Genomic DNA, 24,460 nt, shown 5'->3' with positions numbered 1-24,460 from the left:
TTTGTTTTTCCTATCCATAGGTACTGTTAAGATCCCTAAAATGCTGCCTTGTGAAGCCAAAATGGGCCTCGTATTTTTGATCAAAGGCATAAAGACGCAAACGAAATTATTTATAGACTTAAGTGTCTTTTTATCTACCATTGTCCTATGACTTTACGAGTACAATGCACTGATTTAAACTTCTACGATTTTTACACATTATTCAATTGTACATACGTACATACATATAATCACGCCTATTTCCCGGAGGGGTAGGCAGAGAACGCGGATTTGTACAACGGGACTTAATTGCGTATTTAAGTTTTAAAATTTACCTCCGACGTTTCGAGGACGGCGTTGTCCCCGTGGTCTCGGAGAAGACTGGCTAAAGTTGACATCAACATCTAGCCGCGCGAGTTTTTCGAACTAACCGCACTTGGTCTTGTTTATCAGCTTACACGTTTTGCGCACTAGGGATGTCACTCTGTCGACACACAACCCTAACGATATTCGATTTATCGACTGTCCATATTCGTTACAATGCAAATAAAAAGACAAACAAGTCGAAAGGTTGTTTCAAATACATTCAAGATTAAAATATTCTTTATTCATGTAGGCATAGCAACAAGCACTTATGAATAGTTAACACTTAAAATTCTTTTGATTTTGATATAAAATACCTACACTTTTGGCTTTGACCCTTTGACCATAATTTAATACTTGTACCTATTTTATTTGTTACTTTTTTACTCATACTACCCTAATCTTTCCAGCTTCGAATCCCCGGCCCCGACCACGGTAACGGTCCCGGCTGACCGTACCGAGGCCGTGCCGCTGAAGCTGGTGGTCCGCCGCCGCGCCGTCGGTAAGTCCCGTCGCATCGACAAATACGATAACGCGGCCTCTTCGTTAGGCCTGTGTTGGGTGTTGATGCTCAATGCGATCTTTATTTATATTATAAAAACTTAAATCTTGGGATTAACCTGTCGAATCCCACGATATGACGTCACCATAAGCGTTCTGGCTCATATATGAGCCGTGGGAGCTGACAGATTAATGTATTATAAAGCTGGTCAAGCAAATCTTGTCAGTAAAAAATGGCGCGAAATTCTAATTTTCTATGGGATGATATTCGTTCTCGCCTACATTTTTCAAATTTGCCGCCTTTTTCTACTGACAAGATTTGCATGACCAGCTATACCTACAGCCTGTTTTTTAACATTCTAGTTCTGTCTCTGTCTTCATAATAAGAAGAAAACAAGAGAGCTATTAACATTGCCATATTGACAACATACTACTACAAATATTTGTCATTGATAATGATAATACAGTCGGGTCCCTAACATAAGTATCTACTTTTCTTTACAATTAGTATGGCAACATGTGTACTTAAGTGCGTGTTCAGATATTTTTGAGCACCTAGGCCGCTCTGATATATCTGATGGCGACTGTACCATCGTTGACAAATTGGAAATGTTAGTTGACCGAAGATGAACCTTATATCAAGGAGATAAGGTCTACCAATGTATAGTGAAGTGGGTTGTTGCTGTTATTACTTGACGTTAGATTAGAAAACGGAGGCCTAAGGCTTTATCATCGAATTGATTCATATCCTCGTAAGGCTCTCCATACAAATATCTCTTATTTTAAATATGAACCTTGTTGTTTTGTAAATTGGGATGAATATCGTTTGAAAAAGCGATAAAACAAAAAAAAAACTTTTGGTTTATGAAAGATTCTAATTAGATTGCAACGGATTGTGTATTGATACTATTATATAAACTTTACCAAGGTAATCGCCGTAACACACTACCGCACCGCACCGTCCTTCGCGCGGTGCGGTAGTGTGATATGGCTTTAAATATGTTTTGTCTTCATATTTAAAAATCTATGGCAATGTATGTAATGTAATGTTTAAGTGAGAAAAAGTGTTTCTACAGTTAACTTTATTAATTATTGCTCAATTTTCGTGTCAAATATTTACTTTAATGTCTAGAAATCTAGTCAACTGCCTAACTAGATTACAATTTTACAATCTTTCATGAACAGGGTCGAGATCATACAAGTCTATACTAAGATTAACACATTGGAAGATTATTTTGTATAGATTTGTTTAAGTTTTCGTGATAATAATTATGCATTTATTTACACCTAGGAAATACTTTTTACATTCCTAATTTTGTGCCAAGACTAGTTTGTGTAGATCAATTATTATAATCAAAGCAATAATAATTATTAAGGGTAAAACATTTTTAGAACAGTACAAATTATAGGCAATATGAGTTACAGTAGGTTACCGTCAATTTTGGAAAAAAAATGGGATTACATCCAGTTATGTATATTTTAATACCGACGAATGAAATCGTCAAGTCACAATCAAAACTCACTATTTACTATCACAAAGTCAAGAGCTATAGTGAACCAAAATAAGTTTCATTTTAGGTAAAAAAAAAATTGTAATTAGTGAATTCTGGTTGTCACGTGACGAAATGTTATTAGGTACCTACTTATTTTATAGGTTAAGATATTTCTATAATTGTCACAATACATCATTATTGACCACAGGTTAATAATATACGACTGAATAGTTCGCGGCCTTAGAAAAAAAATGAAAGAGTATTAAAGTACATGTAAATTATTAATTGTTAATAATCGATAGTAATGGCGGCAATATTTAAACTGCCAACGAGGCGGGGAAAAAAGTACCTTATTTTTTTTTTCTAGCTTAGGCCGCGAATATTTCAGCCTCCCCTCGTAGATAGGAAAACAACCTTTGCAAGCATTTATATTTTGTTGATATTCTAAAATGATCTCTAAGCTGAAGAAACACGGTATACTTTTCAATGTCAAAATACGCGCTTGCAAAGGATGTTACCGAAATTTGTGGGTGTTTCTATTAGTGAATTGTAAAACCAAGTGCAAAATATTGTTTGCGCTTATTCGAAAGTTAAACTAGATCGCAATGTACATACGTACAATTTTTTTATGACTACGTGTCTTAGTCTTAGTATGTCAGTCGTCATGTGTATACTCAGTCGTTATAAATTCTATGACAGAAACACCTATAAATAAAAATAGGACAAATATTGAATAGAAGATACTTATACTAATAAAACAAATGTAAATATTACACCACAGACTACATATATACAGACGCTGCTATCCCATACATTCAAATGTGACCGCCTAAAAGCGCACCATTACCAGATGGCGTCACTGAAAAAGCACTGTTGCCTATCATGGATACAAGATGGCGCTGTGTCACATCCAAATCATAGAATTCCTAACGACATCTATACGTCTTCATTGAAAGTTAGTAGACATATGTCGTTGCCAACGATTAGAAGTAATCAACAGATGTCGCTTTATAGCGTATTGAATAAATCATGAATCTAGTTTAAAACTGGATCAAGCATGAGGGGTGGAAGGAAATGACCGAACAGGATAGTCTTATGTATCTTTCAGTATGAGTAAAGAGAGTTCGGGCACTTAAGGAGTACAGGGAGGGAAGGGAGAGGCAGGGTACAGAGAAATAGCGTAGCCAAACGGTATAACCATAAAGTAATTTCGGAAAACGATACTGTGGTGATGATAATATTTATATATTATAAGAATGCTACATAAGTCTTGCCGAAACTATTTAAACCGGCTGAAAATAAATACCTGTCATAATAATTTTGCGCATGCTACCATTGGTGCATGGCAAAAGGATTAGACATTACTACTGGCGTAAGTCCGTCTATATGCCACCATGCCACTGGTACTTGAGCGTTTCTTTATATTTTTTTAATCCAATTGCTCAAAAAGTTTAGTTTTTGTAGCTGCAAATCGTGCGTAAAGTTTGATTTTTTTACACTAGTGCTAAAAAGTAATCTGATTGATACATTTTAAATAAATGAGTATTATGCGAGACCCGCTTATAAATGACCCACCTGAACAACGCGCGATTGGGCATAAAGGAGTATTATTCGAGACCCAATAGTATTACTTGAAAAACGCGCGACAGAATGAAGCTGACGTTCGTACAATACACTTTATACACTTAATATAAATGTAATTAATTAGATATATATCAATATAATGAAATAACAAAAGATTCATGTTTTTTTACATATAGCTGGTCAATCAAATCTTGTCAGTAAAATAAAGGCGCGAAATTCAAATTTTCTATGGGACGATATCCTTTCGCGCCTACATTTTTCAAATTTGCCGCCTTTTTCTACTGTCAAGATCTGGTTGACCATGTATAATTATATGTTCTGAAAATTAATTTTATTAATTTTAATAATACAATTTCTCTTCAATTGGCATAATGCTGACAACAGTGACAACAGAATCCACATTGAAAAAAATGGCAATTAAAAGTAAAACTTTTTTTATTCCCTTCCCGCCTTTTTTATTCAACATTTAAAGTGATTTATGTTTGTAAGTAATTGCCAAGAAAGCATAAGTTATTAAATAAAAATGAGTGATTCAGACGATTTTGGAGTTAATTTAACGCCACCAGATATCAAAGCAAAGGCATCCGTTGTAAGTGACAGGGCTATAACCGCGAAAATCGAATTTTGCAAATTGCGGGCATTTTTCTCTGTCACTCTAATTACGCCTGCATTGGAGTAAAAGAGAAAGATCCCCGCAATTTGCGAATTTCGGTTTTGGCGGTAGCCCCTCAGTATATTTCCGGAAAAATCGAAAGCTCGGTACTCGTGCAAAATGACATACTTCTCGCACTTATATCGAAAACTACTATTTTTTGCCATTTTTTATATTGTGATCTTTTTTGCCACTTTTGTGTTATTTGTACTCAAATTCACGAGCTCTTTCGATCCTAATGAGATAAAATACCTCAATTCATGCTCAATTCACTCTTATCGTGCCTTCTAAAAATTTACGATACAAGTTGCATTGCAATAACTATAAAAAAGTAACTGATTTGACTAGTACGAAAATACCCTATTGTAACAATACGATGCGACGTTGTCGAGTTAAACTGGACTCGCTTCGCAGTAACTCATAGCAGTTTGGCAACGTCGCGTCGTGCTTTTATTTTTAAGCAACAGATTTGTACATGATTTGTACCATCTTAGTACCTATACATACAAAGATATGTTTTCATAACGTTCCTTTTCAACTTCTCCCATGGCAAAACCCGTACCTATCAAACCTGAAATTATTATACAAAAGCATTTAATGTTTGTTTTAATAAACTTTTTCTGTTATAATTAGAATAAATATATCTAATTTTGCGTATATTGACCAGGCAGGTGTTTGTATCACTAATTATGTGACCTATAAGTATAGACAGACAACAGCGTGCACAGAAACGTCAAAAACGGCATCAAGTAATGATTATTGCTATTTTAAAATTAGTCCCCTACTTCAGGGTAATGTTATACGCCTGTTCCTTAAAAAAGCTGAGGGCCTACCGCGAACCACGTTCGACGTGTTGCCTCCCTGTCACACTTACGTACGAATTTACAAGTGCGACAGAGAGGCAACACGTCGAACGTGGTTCGCGGTAGGCCCTCAGAAATGGACACTGAGGCATAATTATCATTATTTTGGAATTTAAGTACTATATAATATTATTTGTAGTCTTTTGGAATATCATATTTTATTTGAACTAATAATATTGTATAATAATAAATCATAAAAGCTCTATTTAGGGACAAGAAAGAACTTTCAACGGCAACACTAAAAATAAACTGTCAAATAGTCAAGTCGCCACAAAGCGGCACCGCGTTTGTTGGTTGCCTTTGCTTTGTTTCTGTTTATACAAACTTATTAATTTCATATTATAGCTTCATTTGAACTATAGTACAAGTACGTGAATAGAATACCTAGACGTGTCTTGCTTGGTGCAGTTGCGTAGGTATGCTAAAAGGAAAGTTGGAAGACCGATGTGGCGCTTTAAAGACTGTGCTAAGCGTGACATGTGCCCAAAATGTGGGAGGTCGTGCCGCTCACGCATCGGCCTCCACAATCACCAAACCCGTTGTCTAAACAGCAATGCATAAATCGTCTGCAATAGACGAAAAGACCTGTGATGATGACGTGAATTGCCGATGTAGTAACGGAACACTACTAATGGTAAAACCTACATATTAATCTGACAGTGTCTACTGTTTGCCAATAAATGATAAAATTGATAAAAAATTAACACTTCAGGTAAGTTTGTTTTGAATACAAAGGTTAATTAAATAATTTATCACCACACCAACTGGTAAAGGCCCCCTTGATTGTTCAAATACTAATGAGAAAATTGCATTTATGATTTATCCCACATGTGGGGCAAAGTAATCAGATCTAAATTTTGAGTTTCCTTATGTTAGCTGGTAGAATTTACTTTTAAATGATGATTTTGAATTATAAATTCTTTATAATGTTCATGTGGATTTGATTTTTTTGGTATTTTATAGTTGGTATTTTCCCTGCATTGGCATGGTGATAAATTCTGTGTTTCATTAGGTGGCAATGTTTGTTTAACCCTCGTGCCTTGAATTCTCACAACGCTCAAGATTCCACTTCTCGAACCACTCGCTACGCTCATAGTTCAAATCTTCTGCTTGCCCTGGAATCAACATTAGCATGAGCGGTTAAACAACTGCTTTGCCCCCTTGCCCACTAATAACTATTGTCAAGTTTTATTTTAACCCCCCATGCTAATATTGATACCCGAGCAAGCAAAAGATTCCAAAGTATTTAGAGTTAGAGCAAGAAAGAAGAAAGGTACGTCATAATTTCAAAGATGTTTGACATTTAAAATAACACATGTACTGCGCAGGCGATCAATATCGCTGCATACTTTTCTTGGTCTAAATCTATACAATGGTTAGTGTTTGCAAACAGACTCCAATGTGAAGGCAATGTGTATTAAACTTTATTGTGATATTATTACATTTTATATATAAAAAATATGTTTCTGATTTCAGGACCCAGCCTCTAGCCACTAGAAGTTACAATGTATGCAACAAGAGAGTGAAGATGAAATAGTCAATGCATCTCTGTACAGTCGCCATCAGATATATCGGAACGGCCAAGGTGTTCACAATATCTGAACACGCACTCTAACGCCCTGACAATAGAGGCGTGTTCAGATATTTGTGAGCGCCTTGGCCGCTCCGATATATCTGATGGCGACTGTACCACAAGTAAAATATTTTGAGTGGAAGATGGTTGAGATTGATTCCTGTTTCAACGGACAGACACATGCTATGAAGATTCTCTTAAAAATAATAAAATACAATTAATAAATTCAATGTTTAACATGATAGTGACTTTATTTTGTCTACCCACTAACAACCAATTTGTTCAATGCTGGCGGGCAATGGCGGTAAACTTAAATATTTGATGTGGTATGAAGCTAAATGTTTTGAACATAATGGCAAGCCACTAAAAAGTTTTAATCCTAGATTAGCCATTAAACTGTGGCTGCCAGTCTGATTTGTTAATTGTTATATAAGTACAGTCAGCGTCATATAGTAGGTAGCATCCAAAGTATTCAAATAGTTCGGTACACCATATTATTTGTATGGCGTACTGAACTATTTGAATACTTTGGATGCGACCTACTATACGACGCTGACTGTACTTAATTTAAATATATATAAATTGTATATTATTTCTACGGCCTCCTAGCTAGTCAGTAGTGACAGTGACCCTGCTCTGCTATGTGCTATGAAGTAGGAGGTCCTGGGTTCAAATCCTCATAGGACATTTATTTGTTTTTTAATTGTGTGTGTATATATTAATGGTCTATATCTATTCCCATCTGTCCACACCTCTTGTATGGCGGCGGGGACAAATGGGCCACCACCATGGGACACCATATTAATACACTTTTAGGGGGATCCGAACCTAGGACTTCCAGCTTTGATATGATCATAAAATATAAGATATGTATGTATTTACATTTACACATTGTATTATTGCTCTCATACATATAGGGATATTTTTTTAAATGTCGGATGTCTCTTCTCTTTTGAGCATGAATAGAAGCAGGGGATAACTGACAGAACGGGATAGTCTTATGTATCTTTCAGTAGGAGTAGCAGCGAAAGCGCTATTATTGTTTGTCCTTGTCACAGTCTCACATCTTGTTTTATTCCCCACCGTAAATTGACCACCGTGATTGGTCGAATTCATTTGTTGCCCACCATAACAAATAAATTCGACCAATCATAGCGGCGCAATGCGACGCTATGATTGGTCGAATTTACATGTTTTGTCCCTCACGGAGGCACGCGTACACCACTTCTATAGGATGCTACCTTCTATGCTTTTGAGCAAGTTTTTGTCACCTGCCCTGCTATTCAAACTACTCAAGAATTTACAATGTTTTGTTACCAAGTAGGTCGATTAGTGTAAGACTGTCCTAAAATATATGTATAGCTATATGAGGACAATTTTGTAATGCGTAAGGTTAAGTAAATTAATATACAAACAGCAACACTCCTAACTGTACATCGGTACAGTTAACACTTAACAGTGTGGCTGATGATACCATGTAGGTTTAATATATTTTAATTATTATCACGTTTCTAAGAACAATAGTACATTATTGTCGAGGTTCGGAAGTAGCTACTTGCAAGCTGAGGATTCGTTTTAAACGGACGACCTTGGGAGTCCGTTTAATTGAATCCGAAGCCAGCAAGTAGCCTTCCAGCCGAGTCATATATAGTGCTTTTCTCAAAAATGGTGCAAGAGATATTTTACAGAAGCAACGTTCTAATTTTCACAGAGAAAAGTAAAACCATTAAAAAGATTTGCTTGCCGCCTTTAAAAAAAATAGAAGTGTATTTTTCTGCTGAAAATACGCCAACGTATTTGAGACACCTAAATAGTCGCGGTACCAACATTATATTAATAATAAGTGCTGATCATCTGTTCGGCTGTTTAATGGACCTATGCCTTCATTTGATATGGCCATTTAAAGTTTTAAAAAGTTTGGAACTCGTTTAATAATGGAATTTGTATGCAACATTGCAGTCCCGAAATCGAGACAGCAATGTTTTTAACTTTTTAATTTTTAGAATGACCATAAACTACACACTTCGCGACCTATTTTTTAACCGGCAACGTCGACTTTGCCGTCCATTTTTGAGAAAAATTATATTATTTATTACTTAATAATGTTGATATGTTGTCTGTGATATGATCATAAAGTATGAGGATTTACTACAGTGACATCTATTGATAGTCTTTCTCAAACAATCGAGCTATTTAGTGTGTTACAACGGCAAGAAACTAACTGTCTAGTAATGCGATAGATGGCGCTTAGAATAGTTCATGCCATTATTTATTTATTTTTTTCTGCGTCGATTTACTATGTGTAAATGGATGTTTTAAAAGGTTTTTGTTGTAATATGCTAAATAAATTAGAACTATACATGTTAATTTAAAAATTGGCAAGATTTGAAATAACACAAATATATATTTAGGCCCAATGGTGCTCTGAGTGACATCTCTTGGATTTTTGTGGAACTAAGCGAGGCTTGTATGGGCCGATTACTCTATACTATACTTACTTTATGATTACACTTACCTACTTACACGCTGTTTTAATTAACAATTTTCTATTTTCTTTCTTTTTTGCTTTTTTGCATGCTCTGAAGATTTGCCTGGACTTTTTTATTTTCCTTTAGTAATCCTTTTTCTGTTTTCTTTTTAGTTTTCCCCTTATAATTTTGTCGAAAATGTGTGCGATAATAATAACAGACGTCAGGAGACAAGTAAGGTATTTTAATACCTAGTCAAAATCACTTAATGGAAAGTCAGAATGTGTTTTTCTGTATCCAGTGACGTCAGTGAATATAACGATGAATATAAGAGAATTTTGCCAGTTTTTATATGAATGAAAGTGCAAAAAAAAATTAAAAATGTTATTTTACCCAACCACAAAAAGGTATTTTTGTGTATTTTCATAAAACTGATATCATGAGTGCGGTTCAATTTGAGATTAGACAATTTTGTGTACTGACAATGTTACAACCTTACAACATACAGAACATTTACAAAATAATTACGAAATCTGTATGAGACGCAAGTATCTCATGTGTGCAATAATCGGTTAATCCATTTTGACGATAAATTAGAACATTCGCTTGTATGTATGCACAGAAAACACAATTTATCTTATAGGTTACCGAGACAACAACTTGATTAACATTAATAGGTGCATAAATATTAATAAACATACAAAGCAACATAATTAATATTTTCCTCTTGTTTCCTACTAATCTGGAGTTACAGTAAGTACAACACTTAATCTAAAACTTCTTTACACACTAAACTTCCTTTTCTAAATAACTAAATTTGTACATATTAATTAGCCATAAAATGAAACATAACATACCAGCAATTAAGGTGCGAACCCTATCTTTACAGAGAGAGTAAAGTTAGAAAACATAGAAGTCCCTGAAGTAGTCACCACTGAAGAGAAACCGGGTAAACCATTCATTATTTAAACATTCATTCATTTACAGCACTATTTTACATTTTTCACTTGATAAAACTCATAATGTTGAAGTTTATAATTGGGGATATAAGTGCAGAACCTGTGCAGAACCCATAGTGTAAACGCGTACGTCACGTCACGCTATCGAATGAAATTTACACTAAGGGTACACATATGTCTGTCAAATCCGTTTAACAATAGGCAATAGTGTCTGGAGGACAAATTGTGTCCCGAACAATAGGCACAGTTGGAATTAAAAATAAATAATGGTGTATGCTATTTGTTAAAATATCGTAAAAGAAACCACTTGGTTCTTGTGTCATATAAAAAAACATAATCGCACATTGCACCTTATATTTTGATAGCAATAAATAAAATATTAGGTAGTTAAAGTTAGACCAAGAAAAGTCTGCAACGATTTTGATAGCATATGCAGTGCAAGTGTTATTTATAAGTCATAATTTCATAGAAGTTTGACGTTTAAAATAACACTTGCACTGCCTGTGCTATCAAAATCGTTGCAGACTTGTCTTGGTCTAACTCTACCTATATATAGCACATATATAACAAATGCATGAAGTGGCGTCACAATTAAATTTCAGAATTCAAATCCAGCACTATAAAGTATATGTAGCTTTCACAGATAGACCTACAATATAGTCTACATTCGTTTGAAATTCGGCCTAGCTCACAGCTAACAATCACAGTAAAAAATCAACCCAACGCCCCATAAAATAAAGTCCACATTCCCGGGCAAATCTCCAGAGCAAAAGCAACACCGCCGTGACGTGCCCAATCTCCCTGCAGCGGATTTCACCCACCACGACTACCTGAAGATGGAGAGCTTCCTCAGGAACCTGGCAGCTTTGTATCCGAAGATTACGAAGCTGCGCAGCATTGGGAAGAGTGTGGAAGGACGAGAGCTGTATGTACTGGAGGTGACGAGAGATCCTGGGAGACATATTCCTGGTAAGAATTGTACCTAGATATCTGTCATAAAATGTTCATGTTTTGTAAAATGAAATTGGATCGGCCACGAAAGTCACAATTTGATGTTTTGTTTATCGTTCCTACAATGCAATGAAATTATTTATGAATTATTTTCAACATTTAAAATATTTATGCTCATGCTGATTTTGAAGTTTTTATGACAACTCAAACTTGATAACAATTTTGAAATCTATATATATAAATGCACGTGTCCTGACTGATTGACTGACTGACTGACTGACTGACTGACTCATCAACGCAGAGCCGAAACTACAAACGCTAGAAAGTTGAAATTTGGACACTAGGTTGCATTTATAAAATGTATAAGAGCTAAGAAGCGATTTTGAGAAATTCAACCCCTAAGGGGGTTAAAAAGGGGATGAAAGGTTGTATGGGGTGCAAGTTTTATTTTAAGCTAGGAATTTGAAACTTTGTAAAAATGTACTATATTAAAAAACAAGAAAACTAATTTCTGCGTTTTCGAAAATTCATCCCCCAAGGTGGTGAAAAAGGGGTTGAAAGTTTGTATGGAGATCAAATATTTTTGTGAGTGTTGGACTTGAAACTTTGTATATGGGGATATTATTATAAGACGGGAAAAGTAATTTCAGCGTTTTTGAAAATTCATCCCCTAACAGGGTTAAAAAGGGGTTGAAAGTTTGAACCCATTACAAATGCTTTGAAACTTCTTAGAAAGACATAATAGCCGATGACAAAAAAAAAGGAATTGCGACGTTTTAGGTAATACAACCCCTAAGGGGGTAAAAAAGGGGATGAAACTTTGTCCTGGGGTGCAAATTTTATTTTAAGCTAGGACCTTGAAACTTCGTAAAAAGGTATTAAATTAAAAAACAAGAAAACTAATTTCTGCGTTTTCGAAAATTCATCCCCCAAGGTGGTGAAAAAGGGGTTGAAAGTTTGTATGGAGATCAAATATTTTTGTGAGTGTTGGACTTGAAACTTTGTATATGGGGATATTATTATAAGACGGGAAAAGTAATTTCAGCGTTTTTGAAAATTCATCCCCCAAGGTGGTGAAAAAGGGGTTGAAAGTTTGTATGGAGATCAAATATTTTTGTGAGTGTTGGACTTGAAACTTTGTATATGGGGATATTATTATAAGATGGGAAAAGTAATTTCAGCGTTTTTGAAAATTCATCCCCTAACAGGGTTAAAAAGGGGTTGAAAGTTTGAATCCATTAAAAATGCTTTGAAACTTCTTAGAAAGACATAATAGCCGATGACAAAAAACAGGAATTGCGACGTTTTAGGTAATTCAACCCCTAAGGGGATTAAAAAGGGGATGAAAGTTTGTCTTGGGGTTCAAATTTTATTGTAAGCTAGGAACTTGAAACTTCGTAAAAAGGTATTATAATAAAAAAAAAGAAAACTGATTTCAGCGTTTTTGAAAATACATCCCCCAAGGTGGTGAAAAAGTGGTTGAAAGTTTGTATGCACATCAAATCTTTTTTCGAGTGCGGGACTTGAATCTTTGTATAAGGGTATATTATAAGAATACAAGAAAAGTAATTTCAGGGTTTTTAAAAATTCATCCCCGAAGGTGGTGAAAAAGGGGTTGAAAGTTTGTATGCACATCAAATATTTTTTTGAGTGCGGGGCTTGAATCTTTGTATAAGGGCATATTATAAGAATACAAGAAAAGTAATTTCAGCGTTTTTAAAAATTCATCCCCCAAGGTTGGAAATAGGGGTTGAAAATTTGTATGGAGATCAAACATTTTTTTGAGTGCGGGACTTGAATCTTTTTATAAAGGCATATTATAAGAATACAAAAAAAGTTATTTCAGCGTTTTTGAAAATTCATTCCCTAAGGTGGTGAAAAGGGGGTTGAAAGTTTGTATGCACATCAAATATTTTTTTGAGTGCGGGACTTGAATCTTTGTATAAGGGCATATTATAAGAATACAAGAAAAGTAATTTCAGCGTTTTTGAAAATTCATCCCCCAAGGTGGTGAAAAAGGGGTTGAAAGTTAGTATGCACATCAAATCTTTTTTTGAGTGCGGGACTTGAATCTTTGTATAAGGGTATATTATAAGAATACAAGAAAAGTAATTTCAGGGTTTTTAAAAATTCATCCCCGAAGGTGGTGAAAAAGGGGTTGAAAGTTTGTATGCACATCAAATATTTTTTTGAGTGCGGGGCTTGAATCTTTGTATAAGGGCATATTATAAGAATACAAGAAAAGTAATTTCAGCGTTTTTGAAAATTCATCCCCCAAGGTTGGAAATAGGGGTTGAAAATTTGTATGGAGATCAAACATTTTTTTGAGTACGGAACTTGAATCTTTTTATAAAGGCATATTATAAGAATACAAGAAAAGTTATTTCAGCGTTTTTGAAAATTCATTCCCTAAGGTGGTGAAAAAGGGGTTGAAAGTTTGTATGCACATCAAATATTTTTTTGAGTGCGGGACTTGAATCTTTGTATAAGAGCATATTATAAGAATACAAGAAAAGTAATTTCAGCGTTTTTGAAAATTTATAGGTGGGAAATAGGGGTTGAAAGTTTGTATGGAGATCAAACATTCTTTTGAGTGCGGAACTTGAATCTTTGCATAAAGGCATATTATTAGAATACACGAAAAGTAAACTCAGCGTTTTTGAAAATTCATCCCCCAAGGTGGTGCAAAAGGGGTTGAAAGTTTGTATGCACATCAAATATTTTTTTGAGTGCGGGACTTGATTCTTTGTATAATGGCATATTATAAGAATACAAGAAAAGTGATTTCAGCGTTTTTAAAAATTCATCCCTTAAAAGGATTAAATAGGGGTTGAAAGTTTTTATGGAGATCAAACATGTTTTTGTGTGCGGGACTTGAATCTTTGTATAAAGGCATATTAATACAAGAAAAGTAATTTCGGCAGTTTTGAAAATTCATCCCTCAAGTTGGTAAAAAAGGGGTTGAAAATTTGTATGGAGGTCAAACATTTATTTGAGTGTGGGACTTGAATCATTGTATAAAGGCATATTATTAGAATACATGAAAAGTAATTTCAGCTTTTTAAAAATTCATCCCCTAAAAGGTTTAAGAAGGGGTTGAAAGTTGGTAGAGAGTTCAAATTGTATTTAAAGCTAGGAACTTCTAACTTCGTAAATAGGACCTTGGTGACGTTCCACGGGAAAAGGTACCTTATGGCACTTGGCGCTTACGTCGCATAGCACCGCAATTGTATTGGAGCGGCGTTAATAATAGCGTAGGCGCCAACCGCCATAAGGTACCTTTACCCGTGGGACGTCGCAGGTACTTCTAGGTAGTAGGTTTTACTAAATAGTGGACTTGAAAATATGCTGGGGGTTCAGAGGGATTATATCGAGAACAATTTTACTCAGGGGCTAGAAACTTCGTAGCCAGGTTGTGTATAATAATTAACAAATGATTAACAGTCCCTACTGCTATCTTTTGCTGCATAATGTTCTAAGCTAATGTAGAATATATAACCACCAATATACAAATCCACGCGTACGAAGTCGCGGGCAACAGCTAGTTAAATATATATGTCATTAATGGTGTGTACAAAACGCGAGAGTTTTTAAGTGTTAAAATTCGAAAATCCTACCAACAAAATATTTGCATAAGAAATGAAAATAGAATCGGCAGTTCACCTGAATCTTATATAGTTTTGGATATCTCAACATTGCCTAATTCAATGTACCTGATGTTCAAACAAGATTTAACCAAAAATTCTTCTCAACAGGAAAACCGGAATTCAAATACGTAGCCAACATGCACGGGAACGAAGTGATTGGTCGCGAGTTGCTTCTCCTACTGGCCAAATATCTGTGCCAAGAATACACTAACAACAACGAGCGTATACAGAAGATGCTGAACAACACCAGGATACATCTCATGCCGAGTATGAACCCGGACGGATATGAGAAGAGCACCGTAGGTAAGTGTGCCAATATACTAAATATCTGTGCCAAGAATACACCAACGACAAAGAGCGTATACAGAAGATGCTGAACAACACCAGGATACATCTCATGCCGAGTATGAACCCGGGCGGATATGAGAAGAGCACCGTAGGTAAGTGTGCCAATATACTAAATATCTGTGCCAAGAATACACCAACGACAAAGAGCGTTTACAGAAAATGGTGAATGACACAGATGCTGAACAACACCAGGATACATCTCATTCCGATTATAAACCCGGACGGATATGAGAAGAGTACCGTAGGTAAGTGTGCCAATATACTAAATATCTGTGCCAAGAATACATTAACGACAACGAACGTATACAGAAGATGCTGAACAACACCAGGATACATCAGGTACGAAAAAACCTTAACATACAAACGGAGGCACAGCTGGCGTTCACAAGACATCATGATGCATCTCCCTTAACCACTTTACAAATTATCGCCGGGTGGAAATTAAACTTAATTTATACTTGGTGTGGGATTTATAATAATTATAATTGACGAGCGGACCATCGGGTCCTGGGTCCTGGGTTGGAATCCCGATAAGGGCATTTATTTGTGTGATGATCACAGATATTAGTTCCTGAGTTATGGGTGTTTTCTATGTATTTAAGTATTTGTATATTATATATATCTTTGTCTGAGTACCCACAACACAAGCCTTCTTGAGTTTACCGTGACACTCAGTCAATTTGTGTAAGAATAACTATAATATTTATTTATTTATATGTATAGTTAAAGCAAGATGTGTAAATGAGTAACCTATTTCAGGTGACTACAAAAGCACGCACGGCCGTGAGAATGCACACAATGTCGATCTCAATAGGAACTTCCCCGATCAGTTTGGTGAAACCCCGGTGAGTGCTATCATTATTGCTTTTGACAAGTAAATATTTAAATTTTTAGCTAGGTTAAAGTATAAACTGAAATAAATGTCATATACTAAGAAAAAGTGACCCAGGCCTCAAGTGCCCCAGCCTGGAATCGAACCAGCGTCCTCTGCTATCGCGGCAGGTGCCTATTGCCATACGGCCACTGCGGCATAGGTAGTAGTGTTTCTACTTGAAATAAAAACAAATAAAAATATTTTCTGACAATAATTTAATTTGTTCTAATTCATATAGGTTAAAGTATATTTCTATGTACAACCGCCTTTTGGAAAGTCAGTTTAAAATATCACTACTAAATACTACTAATGACACCTCATTGCCTAAAATCAGCTCAGTGGTCCCTACAGAGGAATATACGATACAAAAGTACGTATAGTCTGTTACAATCGTAACATTCGTGAACCTCTCTGTAGTCGGGTAGATCTCGTAGTATTTTCTGAATTATTCAGCGTCTAAGTGTAGTTTTGCTCTATCTCCAATTTATTTAATCGTATGGCATAAATACAAAAATAGGCATATTTGTACAATAATATACAAACGGAAAAAAAATTAAAACGAAAATTTAAACGTCAACATTCAGGGTGCTGAGCCAAACAGTTGCGTCGGGTGTGAGATACAGCAGATCTTCTGGTGGCCCTTGGTATGAATGGAGGGGGCAGTGCTGGATAATATGTTCCATAATCTGATCCTCCGCAATCACACAGAGCTGAATCCCTCCACCCCCACTTGTGCAAAAAGTAGTTGCATCGGCCGTGACCCGTTCTGAGTCTATTAAGCCGACCCCATTGTTTTCTTGGGAGGTCAAACCCTAGAAGTCGACTTGTAGGGCTTGCGATTCTCGAGTTTGCATTGGAAATGCAAACTCTACCTCCAATAACTTTAGTTAATACCATAATAACGTGATAATGTGAGGTCGCAATACAAACACAACATATTGCTCCCGGCAGTCAGAAATGCAGCTTATTGTAGGAGCACATTTATAACAGCAATTAAAGTTTTCAATCACCTACCCTCAAGCATAAAAATGTTAAGTGGGAAAAAATTCAAGCTACAGCTAAAGGGATGGTTGATTGATCGTGTTTTTTATGATTTGCATGAATACTTTATGTATGAAACCAATTAGCATGTCAACAAATAAGCATGCAGTTTTAGTTAAATTATTAGTTAAGTACCTAGCAAATATAATATTGTATACCCGATATGGGTTGCCGTTGTGACTGTATGTGCATAACATTGTATTCCACCTTATTGTACACGGTAAACAATTAGTAGTTTATGTGACTGTACATAATGAAGGGCATTAAACACGAGTGTGGGTTTAAGAAACGAACGAAGTGAGTTTCTTAAAAGGATCACACGAGTGTTTTAATGCCTAATTATGTACAGTTACATACACTACTTTATCTACCCACATATCATAAGCCTTCATGATGCATTCAGGAGCCGCATATTATGACCGGCATCGCGGTGTTGTTCAGAGCCACTAACAATAATTATTAGTAAAATAAAACAGAAAACAAATGCGAAAATGAAGAAATTGATTTAGAAGAATAATAATTATTTACCTACAGTTTGGATGGTGCAATTATTATAATTCACTTGCCCAGCTCGGACAGAAGTATGTTCCTTTGTATTGTTTCCTTGACTTAGCTGGTAATAAGTCATTTATAACGTTAGTTGCTTTGTCACGGATATCAGGAGGCGTCGCCGAAATATCTATATCACCTTGATCGCTCATTTTATGGTTTAAATTCAACAAATTGAACAATTTTATGCAACAAAACAAATTTTAACCTGTAATGGCAGTATTGAAAAGTTTTCTGGCAGCTGTCATAGTTTTTTTTTAATTCAGAGACAAACTAGAGTCGGCCCCAACTATCATATCGTTCGATATCTTACTTACGTGCGACATTTGTCAAATTTGTTTGAAAATTAACAATTCATTTCGAACTAAACGTCATCTCGACTGATATTAGAATAGAGGTCAAATCAAATTTCTTTGTTTTTCAAAGATGTTCGAAATTTGAATGCATAATATTATCGAAATCGATGTTATTATTTAGCAATAATAACATTGTTACAGATAAGAAATTTGTTCTAACAAAACAGTATATTTTTATGGTGGTCATAATGTGTGGTTCTTGGACGCATCATGGAGGGTTTATGATATTTGGGTAGATAAAAATTATTTCTATTCTATTCTATTCTATAATTACATTTTGAATTGCACTCCAAAAAACCCTGCCTTTTTCAGGACAACCAAGTAGCCGAGCCAGAGACCAAGGCAGTAATGGACTGGTCTCTCTCCATTCCTTTCGTATTGTCAGCCAACCTGCACGGTGGTTCCCTGGTCGCCAACTACCCTTACGACGGCAACCCAGCCATGCACAGTGGGGACGAATATCTGGCACCTGATCATAATGTGTTTCTGCATCTTGCCCATACATATTCTGACGTAAGTTTTACAATAGGTTGTATAATATGTCTTAATATTTATTATTAAAAAAACCAGCGCTGAAACCACGCATTAAAAGGCGGGGCTTCCAGCAAATTAGCTGAGACTGTCCTATTGTCACGTAGATTGTAATTTGAGCTTATTTATACATATATTGTCTAGGATAAGTATAGCTTAAGTGTGTAAAAATAATTGTTATTTAAAAACCTTGTTATGACAATAAAGTATGTATCTTATCGTATCTTATAATAAAGTTCTTATGAGTCTAAACCTCGGTTAAGCGTTCTTGGCGCCACGGGCACGACTTCTTACGACGCCCCTATGGGTTCTTCGCCGTTTTATGCGGTCTACGCCAACGTGGGAAATTATAACAGCGTCGTATGGTGCCCTAAAGCCTATAAGTATGATACTTATTTTGTTTCAGACCCATATGAAAATGCACTTGGGACAACCCTGCAAGAGCTACCCTGAGCGGTTCCCTGAGGGCATTACCAATGGTGCTAAATGGTAAGATTACATACAATAATAAAACAAAAATGCATACCCACTTTCTGAATGTAATTCATTAATAAAGTGGGTATGCACTTTTGCAGCTCGCATGACAGAAATTTGAAAAATTGCCTCATCGCCTCCTTAAAGTCTTAAAAGTTAATATATAAGAAAAAATACAAAAAAGATAATGTTATGAATGAAATAAATGTATTCCAGAAATATTCCATATGTGATTAAAATATTTAAAATATTTAAAACTAATTACATAATAAATTATAATAATTATGATTAAATTAAATTAATTAATTAATTAATTTAATTAATTATTATTAATTAGTTATAGGGTGGTTATTTTTATCTTGGTCATTGTTAATTCTTGAACTTCCCAGGTACGTGCTGGCAGGCGGCATGCAAGACTGGAACTACCTACACACAAACGACATGGAAATCACACTGGAGCTCGGCTGTTTCAAGTTCCCCCCCGCTTCCGACTTGCCTACTTACTGGGCGGACAACCGGGAGGCGTTACTGGCCTACATTGAAGAGGTAAAGAATAAGATAAGATAAGATAAAAGATAGTTTATTCAAGTAGGCATAATTACAATGCGCTTATGAACGTCAAATAAAGCTAGGTAGCTAGTAGGTAATACAATACATTAGCGCAGGGTAAATTTTGAAAAAACCCAACCGCAGTAGACATCAGCAGTTATAGGGATCTCAAAGAGCGCAAAAACTCTTAATTATTAATGTTGTTGGAGACTAAAAGAGACGCTAATGTATTTGACATTCGTGTTCCAAATTTGAGGCATTTGTAACAGAGAAAGCGGGTGGGAGTGTTGTGTGAACTTTGTTGAGTTTTTTTACTAATTATTTATTAAGTTGTCGAGATTTTGCTCTATCCCCTCATGGGCCACCAGAAAATGTTACCAAATTGCCCTGCGACTTGGTAGGGGGCTCATTTAGACGGCGCGCGAACTCGTATACGATTTTACTTACATTGTGGACCATTGAGGTTACATCAATTCAACCGACCGTGAAATATCCATCAACCAGTCTTTTTTTTTCCAGGTCCACAAGGGTGTCCACGGCTTCGTTCACAGTCATATAGGTGGGAACCTGTCCAACGCGACCGTGTCCGTGTCCGGTGTCCGACACAACGTGCGCACGGCGCGCGACGGCGACTACTGGCGGCTGCTCGTGCCCGGCCGCTATAATGTCACTGCCAGCAGGCACGGGTATGTCAATAAAAAATTAAAATCAACCCCTCAGCACAATGAAACGGATGGAGCGAGTTTGATAAAATATGTCGAACCAGCGCTAGAAAAACTGCTATCGAATAAAGAAACCGCATCTAAATGGGTTCATCCCTTTAAGAGCTACGGTGTACATATACGCGCGTGCACGCATTCACGCACACACACACACACACACACACACACACACACACATGCACACGCAAACAGCCATCATACACATGGCAACATGACGAATTGAGTGATAGAACAGGGCTGAAGCAGAAATCACAATTGTTTATGGTCAAATGAATATTCACGTGATAGTTGAACTTTGAGTTTCTTTTTCTATAAAATGATCACACCAAAAACATTTTCATGTAAAACGTTGCCAAGACGAAACCATAAGGCTCGCACTGACAAAAAGTTATCAGATCTCTTGTAGAGCCAAGCTTCTAACTCTACAGGCCCTACCTTCACAGACTCTACACCTTAGTCAAAATATGTGACTTGACCGTTTCGTCACATGGGCGTAAGGTGAAAAATGTATACACTTAGTAGTAGTAGTGCTTGTAATAATGAAACGGCCAAGCCACATATTTTGACTAAGGTGTAGAGTCTGTGAAGGTAGGGCCTGTAGAGTTAGAAGCTTGGCTCTACAAGAGATCTGATAACTTTTTGTCAGTGCGAGCCTTATGGTTTCGTCTTGGCAACATTTTACATGAAAATGTTTTTGGTGGGATTTCACATCTTTTTGTAAGCTGCTTATGACAATCTTCTGATTTAAAGGGTTGCGGGTGATTTACTATTAAAAATCCTGAAATACGTACCTGGGGACATCTTTTATATATTATCTGCTTTTTACTGATTCCCCATACAAACTTCCACCTTTTTTCCCTTAACGCCTTTTACCACCCCTTTTCACCCTTACGGGGTGATTTTGGGGTTGAAACTATTTTAAATCCTTCCCCATAACAATAACTATCTACATACCAAATTTCACAAAATCGGTTCCGCGGTTATTGATTTCCCATACAAAATTCCACCCCCCTTTTCACCCCCTTAGGGGCTAATAATTTCAAGATTTTGAATTGTTTTGTTGTTTGTGGACTAATACTATCTCACATACCAAATTTCAGCTTCCTAGGACTTCAGGAAGTACCCTAGAGATTTTGATGATCAACAGTGAGTGAGTGAGTCAGTGACGAAATCGGGGTTTTTTAGACATTAATAAAATCTAAAGTATAAGAGCTATGCAATTGAATTTTTTTATGCTTAATAAGTCCACTATTGACATCATATCCCGAGAGTTTTGTTTATCTGGTATAATCCAACCCCAAGTTAAGAGGGTTCAAAAAAACGACGAAGCGCTTCGAGAAAAGGTAGGTAGTGCCCTTGCGCTTCGCCTTGCTCGTCTTGGCGGGGGCACTACCGTGCCCCCAGATTGTTACTTGGCCTTGGCTTAATTGAGGCCCCCTGGGGCCCGTTTCTCAAAGGCTTGTAACTTGTAATACAATTGGAAGTCCCTTTCTAACAAGTTACAAGCTTTTGAGAAACGGGCCCCTGAATAAACTGTGGCTGATCTCATTCTTCTCCAAACAAAAAGCGACCTTACCGCGAACTAAATACAATTAATTTTCCAACAGCTACGAGAGCGTGACAGAAGAGGTGGTCGTACCAGAATCCGGCTCCGTCAGCCTCAACTTCACCCTCATGCCCGACGACCCGCAACACTGGTCCTCGGCCTACGACTTCCGGTAAGCTGATACCAGTCTTGTGTTTATGGCGATACGGTCTATATTCTATTGGCAACTTCTTTACTATTCTTTCTTCATGACAATTGTATTTGTACCGGCATAAGTGTGGGAGTGTCATATTTTCATTGAAATTTGATATTAATCATAACCTTACATGTTGTCATTGCAAATGCCCTGCAGAGTTAGCGTGGTCCGAGTATTCGATTGGCATATTATCTATTCTTTCTTGATCTCAAATTGTATGATCTCAATATAAAATTGGCATTTTATTTTTATACTTTCTTCGAATTGATTTTAAGATCTCGATTTTTTATATTTCTACATAAAGTATTGGATGTAAAAGTATTGGAAACACATTGTAATTTTCGAATAAACATATTTTGATGAAATTCGATATAAAACTGTTTATATTAAATAATAAGTTTGACTGAGTTGATCCTTGGAAAAAATGCGGGTGTGTTTTTTTATTATAAAAAATATGAACTGATAAAACGATAAAATAAGTTTTTTCTAATCTATAAAATATAGTAAATACTCTGAGTCTGACTAAGGTTTTCTGATTAAAACTTACTTACCGGCTTTTTTTGACATATAACAAGAGATTATTATGTGTATATGTACCTTTAGTATTTATAATTTATTTTATTAAGATTCTTTACTTCTTTCATGCATACCTAAAAGCCATAAACATAAGGTTTGTGAAAAGTAAACTCTATTGACTCACGGATAAGATTGATTTTTGCTTTATACTTTAATGTTACTTAATGCTTTCTATGTTTGCTTTTCATGTATACGTCACGTTTCGTATGTAGCTTTGTAATGTGTGTGTTGTATAAGGTTTTATGTTTTATGATGGGGTAAATTACGAAATTTAAAATTATACGGAATTTTCTTAGGTAATGTCAATGTCGCTCATTCCGTCTACTAGCGTTTTTCTCTCAACAACGAACAAAATTGATAATTTCATCGACAAAACAGCGATTGCTTTTAGTTTCAGCAATCAAACGCAGATGGAATTTTTTTCTTACGATTGAAAATCAAAGAAATATAAGCCAAAATATGATGGCATTAGCCACATTGGCCTTACGTAATAAAATAATAATTATTACATTTTACACAGTTAAATTGTACATTTATGATAAGAGTTAAAAACATTATAGATGTTTTATAACATTCATATATGATTTTAATGATTTTGACAATTAACGTCAAAAATAGATCCACATAAGAGTATCAAGAACTAGTTTTTATGTTTCGTTGTTTACCTCCGTTCAGAAAATCACGTTTGTTTATTGTGAAGTGGTCATTACTTGAGAATGGAAAATCGTCAATTTTCAATTTTGAGGACAGTCAGGAGCAGAAATAGCTTTGCAAATCAGGGGTTCAAAATTAACACACATGCCATGTTTGTTGAAGAAGCGAGAGCAATGTTTTCGGTTTCTAAATCTTAATACTTGAGGTTAAGTCATTTAAGATAGGTAATTTTCCTATTTGGTAAAAGTACAATTAATGACCATTTTATCTTTTGTTAAACTTATAATACTCATTCATCACTTACACATGTTTTACGCACTTATATAAGTAGACGCACCGCTTGTATACTGTTAATCAATAAATATGTATGCACGCATCTCATGTATTATTTATTGTATTAACTGTCTAATCTTACTAACGTCTATTTGTCCTATCATATTCATCTAAAAATAGGACCTATAATTGTCCCAAAGATCTATGAAAATGCCTTAGAAGAAAAGTTCTATTAAATATTCTTAAGTCGTAAAGACTTAAGAAGATTTTAACTATTAGCTCCATCAACCCAGAATGTTAATATAACTTTTATTTTTTATAAAATATTTCTGTTTGCTATCTATCAACTTTAATAAGAAAGCAAACTTATGAATGTAAAATTGTGTTAGTTCCAAAAGAGGAGTATTATAAGCTTAAGAGCCCATCAACGTACTCTCTAGCGCCACTGCTAAATAATTGTGATTATTTAAATTTAACGATAGATATTTAAAAAAGGGGCCGCTATTAACTGTATTTTGTATTTAAGTACCTTTCGAATAATAGCGATGGCCACGCTTAGGGTTTGCACGACGGATCCGAAATGTATGGGAATATCCGCAGATCCCGATCCAGATCCGGATAATTTCATACATTTCGGATCCGGATTGCAAACCCTAGCCACGCTATACAACGTGGTAACGAGGCAAGCGTGATGGGCACCTTTGCACCCAGTACATCTCTTAATTCTCTTAGATTCAA

General features: G+C 35.7%; 1 protein-coding gene across 1 annotated transcript in view; it reads left to right on the top strand.

Annotated features, from left to right (window-relative positions):
- LOC134657278 (carboxypeptidase D-like) overlaps window positions 1-24,460 on the top strand; it is a 55,849-nt gene that overhangs the window by 12,573 nt on the left and 18,816 nt on the right. Inside the window, exons 6-15 of the mRNA XM_063512860.1 lie at window positions 753-844; window positions 10,366-10,425; window positions 11,201-11,404; window positions 15,142-15,336; window positions 16,141-16,226; window positions 18,514-18,714; window positions 19,139-19,221; window positions 19,596-19,752; window positions 20,275-20,441; window positions 22,085-22,195. Of these exons, the coding sequence (XP_063368930.1) occupies window positions 753-844; window positions 10,366-10,425; window positions 11,201-11,404; window positions 15,142-15,336; window positions 16,141-16,226; window positions 18,514-18,714; window positions 19,139-19,221; window positions 19,596-19,752; window positions 20,275-20,441; window positions 22,085-22,195 (1,356 nt within the window). The remainder of the gene's footprint in view (window positions 1-752; window positions 845-10,365; window positions 10,426-11,200; window positions 11,405-15,141; window positions 15,337-16,140; window positions 16,227-18,513; window positions 18,715-19,138; window positions 19,222-19,595; window positions 19,753-20,274; window positions 20,442-22,084; window positions 22,196-24,460) is intronic.

The sequence above is a fragment of the Cydia amplana genome, chromosome 19, assembly GCF_948474715.1.
Source record: "Cydia amplana chromosome 19, ilCydAmpl1.1, whole genome shotgun sequence".
NCBI classification, from domain to species: Eukaryota; Metazoa; Arthropoda; class Insecta; order Lepidoptera; family Tortricidae; genus Cydia; species Cydia amplana.
Note: the sequence above shows the minus strand (reverse complement) of the source record. Positions and strands in the feature narration are given on the sequence as shown.